The sequence below is a fragment of the Oncorhynchus masou genome, chromosome 25, assembly GCF_036934945.1.
Source record: "Oncorhynchus masou masou isolate Uvic2021 chromosome 25, UVic_Omas_1.1, whole genome shotgun sequence".
NCBI classification, from domain to species: domain Eukaryota; kingdom Metazoa; phylum Chordata; class Actinopteri; order Salmoniformes; family Salmonidae; genus Oncorhynchus; species Oncorhynchus masou.
Genome location: NC_088236.1, coordinates 35,802,782 through 35,816,058, shown reverse-complemented (window position 1 = coordinate 35,816,058; position 13,277 = coordinate 35,802,782). Strand labels below are relative to the sequence as shown.

The 13,277-nt window shown below is 41.0% G+C and overlaps 1 protein-coding gene across 2 annotated transcripts; it reads right to left on the bottom strand.

Moving 5' to 3' along the window:
• Nucleotides 1-1,908: 1,908 nt before the first annotated feature.
• rab35b (RAB35, member RAS oncogene family b) lies at nucleotides 1,909-12,671 on the bottom strand. Of its 2 annotated transcripts, none has more exons than XM_064937509.1 (6): nucleotides 12,319-12,671; nucleotides 9,154-9,204; nucleotides 8,872-8,995; nucleotides 4,778-4,902; nucleotides 4,286-4,410; nucleotides 1,909-4,113 (listed from the first exon to the last, which is right to left on the bottom strand). In XM_064937509.1, the coding sequence occupies exons 1-6, from the start codon at nucleotides 12,413-12,415 to the stop codon at nucleotides 3,985-3,987; spliced, it is 651 nt and encodes a 216-aa protein (XP_064793581.1). In that variant the 5' UTR covers nucleotides 12,416-12,671; the 3' UTR covers nucleotides 1,909-3,984. The 2 variants fall into 2 exon arrangements, with proteins under 2 accessions (XP_064793581.1, XP_064793582.1); XM_064937510.1 differs by having other exon boundaries at nucleotides 12,364-12,669.
• Nucleotides 12,672-13,277: the final 606 nt, after the last annotated feature.

Below are 13,277 nucleotides of genomic sequence, written 5' to 3'. Positions count from 1 at the left end.
CTAACACCAGGAGCCAGTCAGCTCTGATAGGCACTGACTAGCTGCATGATTATAGTGGATATTAAGCCAACCACACACAGTTAGACTGCAGCCTCAGAACTGAGTGATGACAAGTTATTCTGCATGCTAAATTAGGGTTGGTTGAACATGGATCAAACATGAACTTGTATTACGAATGGGGATCAAACAACACTTATGACCACAATGTAAGTTTTCTCATGTCCTTGTCTCTTCGGAGAGAAAACTGAATTCTGTAGTCATTTGTAATGTAACAGGCCAGAGGTCTTGAACTCAGCCTCATGGCCTATTGTCACCAGAGGGGTATACTACGAAGTAAGTTCCATGGCTTAGGCAGCTAATTTGGCAACCAAATATTCTGAAATAACTCACACGAAAAATAGAAAGATGAGCATAAAATGGGCACAGTCTAATTAACTTAACCAAAAACACATATCTAAGATTTGCTCTCTTAATGGAGCAGAAAATCAATAGTTATTTTTGGTTGTTTATCAAATTTAGTTGGTCAATTCATGAATCCTTCTTCGTCGAATAGACCTTCGGTGTTCCTGGGCATGGCCTCTGGTAGAAAAGTTTGGCCGTTCTGTTCATTCAGAGGGGATACGTTCAAGAGCTCTGGCCTGCTAGTTACTTACATCCATGTTATAGTTTTTTTCAGTTTAAAGTTATGTACTCTTCATGTATATGTTATGTCCAAAATTACTGTCGTTTGTATTGTTTTAATTTTCTATTTGAATACTCTTTTTAAAGTCTGTCTCCTGTCCTCAATCTTACTGTTAATCAGCCAGAATGCTGTGGGAAGAGTTGTTCTCCTGCGTTGTGTTTGTGTGTCTGTGTGTGCACATTGTGTAAAAAGCAGACATTCCATGGAGTGGAATGCTTGTCCTTATGGGTCATGTTCTTTGGAATTTCACTTCATCTCAGTGTTTGTCCTTTCTCATTCACCAATGACAAACATTGTTTGGGTTGCCAAACTATTTGGAACCTTTGAAAATAAGTCATTGACCATGGTCATTTGGGGGAGTAAATGTGGGAATCTGTGGGTCTGGGTATGGATTCTTTTTGTATCAGTACACCCATTTCTCCCCTGACCCACCACCATAGGGTAAGAAACATAGCTTTCTGTCAACCTCATTATTGGACAAGCTTCAATAATGACTCCGTTGCCATTTAGCCTTCATAAATGAATGTGGTACTGAAGTTAAACAGCTACCCCTTTCTCTCCTGACACATTAAAGCTTTTCTGTAATGGTAAGGGACTATATACCCTGTTCCAGTCAATTGAATATGGATAATGCACACTGTTGTAAGAGTAATATTTATAAGGTCATTAAATAAGATGACTAATGTCGTCTTGACACTAAAAGGCACAATCTCAGATCACAAGTGAACTTAGTAACAAAGACAGTTTGAAATGGTAAGTGATAATGACACACATGCATATGTAACCTGTGTCAAATCACTAAGTATTTATGCATACTCGTTAAAATATTGTACATATGACAAACTAGTTTTTCTATACCGAGGACACTTTCATAAAGAGGTACATCATGTTTGATGGGGCTGGAAATGTAAAAGAGTATGGTTTTATATTCATAGTAAATTACTATTTTTAGTATTGGGGTAAAAATATCCAAAACACTAACTCAGAATGGATTTTTATAGCAATTTTTCAGGGGAAATCATGCATCCAATTAATGTTTCTATATGTGGGGGCCACTGTGAAAAAATACATGGTGACAGAAAGTATCTTGGAATTGTTACTTACTTTGGCTTCTCTCCGTGTATTGAGAAAAACACCATTTACCATGCCACTCAAAAGTAAATGATCTACACTGAGTTCATATAGTTTCATTGTGGTCAACAACAAAATAAAACAGCTAAGACACATTCAAGTGGCACAATTCCTCCATAGTTTTATTCACAAAAAGCAAGAAGTTCAAAACAAATCAAGGCCAAACTTCAAATCATTGACAAAAGAGCAGTCATTATGTCAAATATTTATGTTTAAAACGTTTATTGATTAAATTCATGTAGGGAAATTGAATAGTACATCTCTTTTCTCCAGTGTACAGCCAACCACTGCTGATAAGTGTGTTTCAACCATAGCACACGAGGCATGTCAATACATGCACAGTTGTGAGTGTATGTCCTATATACTGAATATAAACACATTTTTTATATACACAATGAATAGAAATCATACAGTTAGATTTGATACCATTTCTCCACTGCCTGGCATGCGTCACCCAACGCTCAGGTTGTGACAGTCACATGCCCCGCCCAAATGGTCGTCTGGTTAGGGTCACAGATTTCCCAACTCCACATCATGACCACCTCAGCTATCCTCAAGCAGAGGAATAGGTATTCGGGGCCCGGATGTGTGTAGGAGAGGGCTGAGGCCAGGGATTCCATTTCTCCATCACTAATGGTCCCCCATAGCAGACCCTCAGAGAGGAACCTGTCACACACTCAAGCGGAACACTGGATAGTAACACTTCAGTTGAACGGGGTAACCAGATTGTGACAAGTCCTAGATAAAAACATGACACGACCAGGCATAAATATGTTAACAGTTCAGAATATTTTGCAAGCTGAAAATCCTGGACAATTTATGAATACTACATGCATGTCAGATAACATATACATACCCCTTCAAACAAAGTGTTTTGTGTTAAACACACTAACCAGTTTGCAACGGTACAGGGTTAGTGCACTGACTTCCATTTCCTGTCAACACAGTCCTGGCACAAACCAAATTCACCCTGTAATGACGATAAAGATGTCCAATATCATTACAATGCCCCACAAGTGACCAAAGCTAAGGGGGTTGAATCCATAGCTGTGAAGAGGTGCTGATATGAGGATGTTTGGTGCATGGGAATAGGGAGGCCTGTGGCTGAAGTGTGGTTAGAGAGAGCAGCGCTGGGCTCCCCCCCGCTGCCCGAGAGTTACCTAGGCCTTAACCCAAAACGACTACGCCCAGTGGGCCTCTATCACAACAGTCCAACATGGAGAGCCAAAGAACTCACTTTTCATTCACATCACATATTGGCAGTATCAGTGTTAAAAAAAAAAAAAAAAAAAAAGTGGAAGATTTTCTTTTAAAAGCGAACTTAGTGCACAATAAGACTGCAGTGAGTGGTAGATGGCAGAGCATTGTGTCCCTGGGCCATGGGAGTGGTTCACTGCTCTGACCAGCTCTGAAAACAGGTCGTTGGCTGATCGATCAACATTACTGTAGGACAAAGGGGAGGAGAAAAAGCTTGGCAAAAAAAAATTGTGAAAAAATAAACTAAGAAGATAGTCACCAATTCTGTCCATTGGATTGGTTGCTAAAGGGTGCCCATCAAACATCATCATCATTTTTCCCCATTAGGTCAAAAACAAATTAGTTCATGATCAGTTGGTGTGAACCATGGTAAATAAAGGTGTCTGAAAAGTCAAAATAAAAATGTACAAAAAGGTTGTGAACCCCTTCCCTCATACCCCATCCAGTTTTTCATTTTTACCCCTGTTCCAACTGACCCCACCCCAAAAAAAAGGTATCATCCGAAAAAGTGTGTCCTCCTCTTCAGGTGCAGTTTCACTTGACTCGTAATGTCCCGTGTGAAGTGGAATGACAAGGAGAAAATAGATACGAATGTAAGAACATTTGTATACGCATATAGAAATCAGAGCATTATGGCCGTCAGTTTTCAGCTTGCAGATCCTTCAAGAAAGGAGGATCTCTTAAATATTGCCCATCTGCTGAATTCCAAATAAAACTTGATCTGACTAATATAATCTGTACATTTTTAGTTAAGTCTTCATGATTTGTTTGTTCGTTCAAAGGGGACCGTTTTAATTTCTTTTTTTCCATTGTATATTTATTAAATCTATCTTAATTTAGATGCTTGGAGTCCCATCCCGTGTGCCGTCTCTGAGGCGGACGCTGGTGGTCTTTGTGATTGGGGTCCGAGTTCGCTAGCAGCACTTTTTCTTTCGTTTACTGTTCTTGGAGAGTTTGACCACGTCGTTCTGTTGCTGCTGCTGCTGCTTGGCCAGCACCTCCTTCTTGGCTCTTAGCACTAACTCTGTGATGCAGTTAAACATCTGTGGGGAAAAGACAAAAACACAGTGAACACAATCAACTAACACTTTTAGGGTGAGAGCTTGTTTTCTTTCCCTCCACTAAAATCAACAACCTCACCTTCAAGCCCATGTCCCATGAACAACTCCACTCCTTCAACTTTCCACTACTTATACCAGAGGACCCCTGACCCACCTCTTCAACATTGATGTTCTCTTTTGCACTTGTCTCAAAGAGGTTGATGCCCATCTGCTCTGCAAACTTCTGTGCATCAGTCGTCTCCACCACCTTTGAGTTTGGATCATCGTTCTTGTTTCCCACTGAGGAAGAATACGAATAGGAAGACCATTTGAGTTCTCAACTCCAAGTAGGGACTATAAAGTCTGTTTTATTACTTCCCAAATTCCAGTCAGCATTTTCCCAAATTCCTCAATTTTCCCCATTTTCTTTGCTCTGAAAATGATGCAGAAAGTAAGAGAACCACGTGGACCCCCACACATGCAGACAAATTAATACATTTTTCTAATTACTTAAAAAAAATTTTTTTTAATGTTCTACTAAGTTAATCATATCTTTGAATATTTTGTTTTAATGTCTGGACAGATTTCATAAGGCCTTACGCAATGGTCCCTGATGCAACAACACTGCACTGGGTAAAGGTCATTGAAACAGGTGGACTGGACTCACCTAATATTCGACACACATCATCACAGTTCTGGTTGATTTCATGTAGCCATCGTTTCACATTGACAAAGGACTCGGCACTCGTGACATCATATACCACTATGACCCCATGCGTTCCCCTGTAGTATCTGGAGAGAAAGAGAGAGAAGTCAGCATTTTGGCCCACATTTCATGTCCACTAGGGGGAGCCCAACTCAAAGAACTGCCAGAATAAAGGCAACACTTGAATAAATGACAGATAAAGTATATTGAAAGCAAGTTCTTCCACACAGCTGTTGTTCCTGAGCTAATTAAGCAATTAACATCATCATGTTTAGGGTAATGTATAAAAGATTGCCCAGTTGCCCATCATTTTGCCTAGAAGGGATCTCTGAGTTTGGGGGGGGAAGTCTCAAAGAAGCCTAGGGTGTTTGTTTCACAAGTTCAACCCAATTGAACACTTATGGGAGATTCTGGAGCGACACCTGAGACAGCATTTTCCACCACCACTTTATGATGGTATTTCCTTTATTTTGGCAGGTACCTGTATTACAAACACACATGAGATTTTCAATCAATCCCAACAAAGTGATGTTAACAAAGCCAAAAGTATGCTTGAAGGACTACCCATTCTCACATGAAGTAGAAATGCTTCCTTTTGATCCCATAGAGCAGGGTTCCCCCAGTAGATGGCCCGCAGGACATATTTAGTGATTTTTTTCTTGGACATAAGACTATAAATCACCAGTAAATGAATTCAATCATTTTATTACCGGAAATCTGTTCAAGTATTCCCACGCATAAATAGAGAGACATAGGTGATCATATCCCAATGTAATCAAGGTTTGAAATTATTCTGTCAAATACTATATCTGTTATTGCGGTCAATGTGCAGTATACAAATGATTTATATCTATATTCCAGCCCATGACCATCCGCTGAAGGAACGAATCGTCCCATGGTTGAATGGATTTGGGGATAGATGCAGACCTGTTCCAATAAATGGCACAATATAACAATAATCTACTTCCTTTGGTCGCCCTCTAAACAGCCAACATGAACTGAAAGCCTATTACATATACACAGACTCCACATGCTGCTTGGAGTTCAATAATCCCTACTAGTGTCCTGAAATCATGAGAGCAGGAAGGGGTGTGTCTGAGGCAGGGTAGGGCAGCGGTCGGCAGGAAACCGGAGCTGATGCTTATCACAGGAATATGACAGACAGATATACATGGAGGGAAAGACAGACATGCAAGTAGAGGACAGCCTTGGTATTCATGAAAACCTGCCCCCCCCCCCATGCCTGAAAAGTAGGCCACAAAGAGAGGGGGCATCCCCCCTCTGACTGCAGTGCACCACACAATATACAGCTTTCAAAGGGGTGTGTGTGTGTGTGTGTGTGTGTGATTGCATTGGCCAGACAGAAGCTTTGTCTGTCACACACAGCCCAGCAGTAACGGACCAGTCAGCGGGGCGTTCTGCACAGATGAATGGAGAACCAGAAACACGCAACAGGCACAGGGGCAAGACTCCCAGTCCCTTCACCACACACACACACTTCCAGTCCCTCCACCACACACACGGGCTGCTGTCCACTACGAAGACATATATTCAGACAGACATATGGCAGCTATGGACTGTGACTGACAGACATAAGGCTAAACACACCCTGGCTGGGCTGACCACTGAAATACACTTAGGCCTAACGAGGCACCATGCCACTACTTCTCCACAACCCAGCAGTACCCGCCACCTCCCTCCTCACACAGCCAGCCAGGTTTCCAGAAACACACACGGCATTTTGTAGACTTGTAGGAGGTTTTCCCACAGGAAAACCAGCAGCTCTGTTTGAGGGTAATTCGGCATATTTTCTAGAGGGTTTTGAGAAAAAAATAATACAAATCAAAAGGTTCAAATGCCTCCCTTTCTCAAACCCTTATTTTGTTTTGAGTGAATGGCGGCAAGGTTTCTACTTTCTCCACTGTTTCATAGTCCAAAGCCAAACAGTGTCAAAGATCTGTACAGTCCTCGTCAAAGTCCAAAGGGGTGAATAGTTTTTAGACGCTGTGCTGTCCATGTCAAACTGAGTAGTGTGAGTCAGATGGTTGTAAGGTGCTGTAATGAGGACAAGTTCACAGACCTTTAGTCCACCTTCCTGAGTGACGGCATTCTTGTTCAGAAAGACAGACTATTCATCACTACGAGAGGTTGAGCGTTTAATCGGCATGGCCGATTAATTACGACCGATTGCAAGTTTTCATAACAATCGGTAATTGTCATTTTTGGATGCCGATTATGGCCGATTACATTGCACTCCACGTGGAGACTGAGTGGCAGCCTGATCACCTGTTACGCGAGTGCAGCTAGGAGCCAAGGTATGTTGCTAGCTAGCATTAAACTTATCTTATAAAAAACAATCAATCTTAACATAATCACTAGTTAACTCAAACTAGTAATATCATCAACCATGTTAACTAGTTTTTCCTGCGTTGCAAATAATCAATGCGGTGCCTGTTAATTTATCATCAAATCACAGCCGACTTCGCCAAACGGGTGATGATTTAACAAGCGCATTCGCGAAAAAAAAATCAATGCACAAGTATATTTTTTTAAACCTGCATAAACCTGCATTTAGTTAAAATAAATTAATGTTAGCAGGCAATATTAACTAGGGACATTGTGTCACTTCTCTTGTGTTCTGTGCAAGCAGAGTCCAGGGTATATGCAGCAGTTTGGCCTAACAAAGACCATAATTCATTTGCCAGAATTTTACATAATTATGACATAACATTGAAGGTTGTGCAATGGAACAGCAATATTTAGACTTAGGGATGCCATCCGTTAGATAAAATACGTAATGGTTCCATATTTCACTAAAATAATAAACATTTTGTTTTCTAAATGATAGTTTCTGGATTTTACCATATTAATGACCGAAGGCTCGTAATTTCTGTGTGTTTATTATATTATTATTATTAAGTCTATGACTTGATATTTTATAGAGCAGTCTGACTGAGCGGTGGTAGGCAGCAGGCTCGTAAGCATTCATTCATTCAAACAGCACTTTCCTGAGTTTGCCAGCAGCTCTTTGCAATGTTTGAAGCACAGCGCTGTTTATGACTTCAAGCTAATCAATTCCTGATATTAGGCTGGCAATACTATAGTGCCTAGAAGAACATCCAATAGTCAAAGGTATATGAAATACAAATGGTATAGAGAGAAAGTCATATAATTCCTATAATAACTATAACCTAAAACTTCTTAAATGGGAATATTAAAGACTCATGTTAAAAGGAACCACCAGCTTTCATATGTTCTCATGTTCTGAGCAAGGAACATATTAAACATTAGCTTTTTTACATGGCACATATTGCACTTTTACTTTATTCTCCAACACTGTTTTTGCATTATTTAAACCAAATTGAACACATTTCATTATTTATTTGAGACTAAATTGATGTATTATGTTAAGTTAAAAAAAATAATTTAAGTGTTCATTCAGTATTGTTGTAATTGTCATTACTATTATAAAGAAAAAAATGGTTAATGGTTAAATATTCCATATTCCACTTGACACATTACAAGAAAAAAAGATGCATCTGACAGCCAGCTCAATACCGGTGTCACAAGAAACCCAGACTCCACACTGCACAGGAGTAATTATCTGTCAAACATGCAGCCAAAGTACACAACGGACAGAAAATGTGAAGATTGAGAGTGACGGCAAGGACAAGGAAAAAATGAAATTCCATTGGTACAAATTAAGTAAATATAACAAGGTGAAGCAAAACAATGGGGATGATACCCAAGTGAGAGAGGAATTGAGCTCCAATCTTTACAGTCCTATAATACTGTGTGACTAAAACACACCTGTTACTAAAATGTGTAATTAGGCTCTGTGGAGAATTCCATCAGTTTCCAAAAAGAGCACAGGTGTTATTTTAAATGTCTTTGAGAAGTACTTGCTCAAACCATCTTAAAAAGTTGGCCTTGTAAAATATTCCCTAAATATCAGTTGACGTGTTAGAATGTTGCATGGTCAATGGGGCATGTGTGAGTCTTGCTAACAGCCCAGTGTGAAAGTGAAAGTGAGCGTTGCCTCTGCCTGTACTCACGTGGAGGTGATGGTGCGGAAGCGCTCTTGTCCTGCCGTATCCCAGATCTGCAGCTTCACCTTCTCCCCATTGATCACCACTGTCCGGATCTTGAAGTCCACTCCAATCGTGGTGATGTAACTACCTGCAAACACACACACAAAAACAGGTTATAAGACCCAGTGTTTGATTTGCAAGGCAAGTACTCACTGTACATAGTGCGAGTTGGACAGTTGTTCAAATTCAACAGACCAAATGACTCATAACCTGCTAGGTGGGGTTAGGAGTAACATGTACACTTACCTGAAAATGTGTTGTCTGCAAACCGCAGGAGGAGACTGCTCTTCCCCACTCCTGAAAAGGACAGGTTGAGTCAGGTTAAAAAGGCTTACAATAAGCTAGGCAGGAGATGTGATTTCGTACCACCCTTTAGTTATAACAGTTCGGCTACACAGAGGTTTCTAGAAGTAAGCTCATTTGAAAGAAGGTTTAGATTTTTCTAAGTTTGGGTTATTTTGTAAACATATGTTTGCCACTGCCACCAAGGAATTCAGATTTCCACAGCTCTTTTTCTCTAATCATAAAATGGCCAGGAAGAATTTCAGAGGTACATAACCACCTACAACTAGGCTGGTGTGTCTCCTGACCTCTTTGGTATAGGTAAATTAGCACAGTCAGACAGCTAGCCCTTGACAGCAGGCACTCAGACAAATACATGTTATCTAGTGTAGCCTTGTATAAGGACAGTGATAGCTGAACTCTGCATAACCTTTAGTAGGTTAAAGATCCCAATAACACAGAGGTATAGTTTTGATACAAATGATGCAGGTCAGGTACAGACCATAACATCCCGGGACGGTTTTGCTAATGACTTTGTACTGTCAACCAATAAGCAATGAGATAACACATTCAGCGAAATCCCCAAGAGGAACAGACAGGTGGCTAGTTAACCATCGGGTGAGTTGGCAAAACTGTCAGAGCTGAATTGTGAGTCCAGGAGGAGGGACTAACAGCTCAGATCAGTTGCTACCGGAAGGTAATGTGATCGTGTCTGGCTGCGGTTGATTGGTCCCGAGTTAAAAGCCCATCAAAAAACAAATCCCTCTGATCACTCTCTGGAGTCTTGTTCGTTTACCAGACTCAACATTACTGGCAGCTACAAGAAACAGAGATAGTGTACTTTATGTGGGTGGAATATAATTTAAACAATACTGCTGTCACCTGTCAGGCCACTAACAACCACATCAAAGACAAGTATAACTCTCATAAGCCTAACATTCACACAAGGAGCATCTGGGGAATCCCAGGGCTCTACTGCATCACACATTCCTACCTGTTGATGTCCAATCAGGGAGATTATAAGAGATCAGTCATGCTCTACCAGCTACCCAGACAAAGCAGAACCAGATCACCATATAGGCCATGTCATTATCATCTTTTAAAAATCAGGCCGTTGTATGCCAGGAAAACCAATCTTTGTTTTGAATGATGGACTGGACAGTCTAGTCAGTCAGTAGGGCCGGGACGATACCCATATTGCGATACTCGATAGTATCATGGCAAGGAAACAAAAACACAAAGCAGATTTTACTTCTTTAAGAAAACAGCCTTACTGTTGGTAACAAATCATTAGGTTGTCGTCCAGAGTAACATTTATTTGTTTTTCAAGCTGAAGCACACAATATTTTCCATACAGTAGGTTGTTATCTGCTTCGTGTTGCCATGGAAGAAAAAATATCGCAATACTGGTATCGTCCCGGCCCCATCAATCAGTCTTGATAACAGGGATTCCTAATCAATGACTGAGTGAGTCGAGAAGAAACCCGTTGAAGCTCTGGTACCTGGCATGTCCACATCTGGTCTTACTGGTAAACATCCCTCAGTGATACTTGGGAAGACTTATCAGTGCAGCCCTGTCTTTGAAGGAGTACTTAGCAGTCATATTAGGTACCTGTGGTGAAGACATAGGCCATTGCCTGCTCACTTGTAAAAACAACTGTCCAGGGCAATAAGCAAAAGCCACAAAATACAGTACATGTTATTCAAATCCTCAAATACTATATTTAGGCCAGGTAACCAAGGTGAAGAACAGTAGCCTGGGTGGGTGCTAGTTGGTTTCTGCTTAGTTGTTGTCATGCAAAACACTAGCTACAGGTGAGGTGGACCTCAATCAGTCCAAATACTTGTTTTCCTTGACTCTCATTTGAGCATTGGTTTCAATCTTCCCTGAATCTCATAACAGCGGTACCAATACTGGTTCCAGATTGCAGCTAAGGGGACACAGCACCCGGTGTGTCTGTGGTAGTAAAAGGGCTGCTGTCTTGCCCACTATTGTGATCAGCCAGCTGATGAGATAGTGCCAGGACTGGGAGTGTCAATGGCTGAAAGGATCTTTACCATCCAAATGATTGTGGAGTTGGAAATGCAATGTTGTTTGTAGATGTATGTTTTCAGATGAATGCAGCAGTCTTTAGAATTAAAATAAACATGAGGTGGAAAAAACTGCAAATGAAGTGGTAGTATGGTTTTTAATATACCTTATATTATGGAATTCAGTCACTTAGTTGGGTCTTGATAGTAAACAAGTTAAATTCCTTCCTTATTGTATATACACTAAACGTTAGGCCCTAGGGCAGAGATATTCAACTCTTAACCATCAGGCTCCACACCTTGTAGGGTTTCTGTTCTACTTGATAATTAATTGCACCAACCTGATGTTCCCGGTCTAAATAAGTCCCTGATTCGTGGGGAACAACTAAAAAACGCAGTGGAACTGGCTTCGAGGTCCAGAGTTGAGTTTGAGGGCCCTATGCTAGGGGATCATCTAGAAATCATTCAGGGCTCATTGTAAACGACTCTGCACTTGATGCAATCAGTATCACATACATATTGCTTGTTTGTCATAGTTAACATTCCTTCACACAGAGAACACGCTGCTGAAATGTTTTTCTTCTAACTACAAACTATGACAAACCACCCAACGTTAACGAGTAGCTGGTTGTCAACTTAAGGGAGGCCAGCTTTCTACCTAGTAGTTAGCTAGCTCCTCGGCTAACAGAAAAATAAAATAGGATCCATTAGCTAACGTTGAGTGGCAAGTTAGCTAGCAAGTGAACAACACTTGGCAAGTTGTAAGAAATAAGTCAAATGTTTAGCTACAATATACATACTTGCAACGCCATAATAGCTAGTTACTAAAATATTCTGCTAAATAACTAAAATCTTAAAATGGATGGAATTCGTCCCAGTGTGGCAGTACTAGACGCTATCGTGCAATATCTGGCCTGATCGGCTGACATGCCCAGCCCTGCGATGCACACCTCGGCGCAAGTGTCACCGCTCTCTCCCCCAAATATTGCTGTGCATTTTTAAAACTACACATAGTAAAGTAAACGTTCACTTAAACATGAGTCCAAAAATCACGCTAGGAACCGCGAACTACTCTTCTGCGACTCATTGTGTAAATACCTGGAGAGGCCCATTTCCCGTTACGCATCCCCGGTATTCGCTTACCACTGTCACCGATGATGAGCAGCTTGAATAGGTAATCGTAGTCCCTGGCCATGCCGGTAGTTGGTGGGTTACCCCGCCTTTTGCCGTTTACTATGCTCTTCTTATCGACTTGCTGTCCGAACCCTTGGCTTGTCGTACACAAGCACTACCCCCAATATGAATTAGAATGATTACCCCCCCTATACCCAATTTCTAGCCCCCAAGCCGGCGGCTTTTTTCTCGGGGATTCGAGGTGTCAGCAATACTTTCCCTACGCTACAAATAGCCGGAACTGAGTTTCCTTGTCTGGTGGCGGCTGCACCCAACCCTTACGCGACCCAGAATCACTGCGCAGACGCACGACAAAGTCGTGTGCCCATTGATGCAGGGTGCTGTTGACTTCAGGTTGGCAGCTTTCCATTTGTCCCCGAATAACTCACTGAGGTAAAGACAGATTCAGATTGGATATTCGCCTGTAGTTTTCCTTACTTCCACCAACAGCAGTTAGGGACCGTCAACATAGTGACAAATCATATTTTTCAAATTTCAATAGCTCTTCAACCATTACTCCTAAAACTTCCTAAACTGGTTCGAGCTAACCCGATGGCACAGACACATTGCACACACCTTTTCTTTGCACTATATTAAATTATTCATTTTAATTTTTGAAATTCAATAGCACCTTGTTCATGTGACCTACACACATCAAACAAGGTTCATAATGCACACTTAATGGGCCAACACATTGCACACCCTTTTGTTTGTCCATTTACATCTCATTTTACATGGATTTTTAAAAGTTTCAAACTTCAATAGCTCCTTAGTCTTATGACCTACAATCCTCAAATTACTTTCAGAATATCCACTGAGTAGCCTTTAGTTTGTCCATTTTCATCTCATGCGATTTTACATTTGTTGTCAATTTTTCTTAATTT

Excerpts from the sequence above, each read along its gene's own strand:
- rab35b (XM_064937509.1), bottom strand. The coding sequence starts at position 12,415 with ATGGCCAGGGACTACGATTACCTATTCAAGCTGCTCATCATCGGTGAC. Across the intron at positions 9,205-12,318 it reads CGGGAAATGGGCCTCTCCAG|GAGTGGGGAAGAGCAGTCTC; the intron begins GTATTTACACAA and ends TGTCCTTTTCAG. Across the intron at positions 8,996-9,153 it reads TGCAGACAACACATTTTCAG|GTAGTTACATCACCACGATT; the intron begins GTAAGTGTACAT and ends GTGTGTTTGCAG.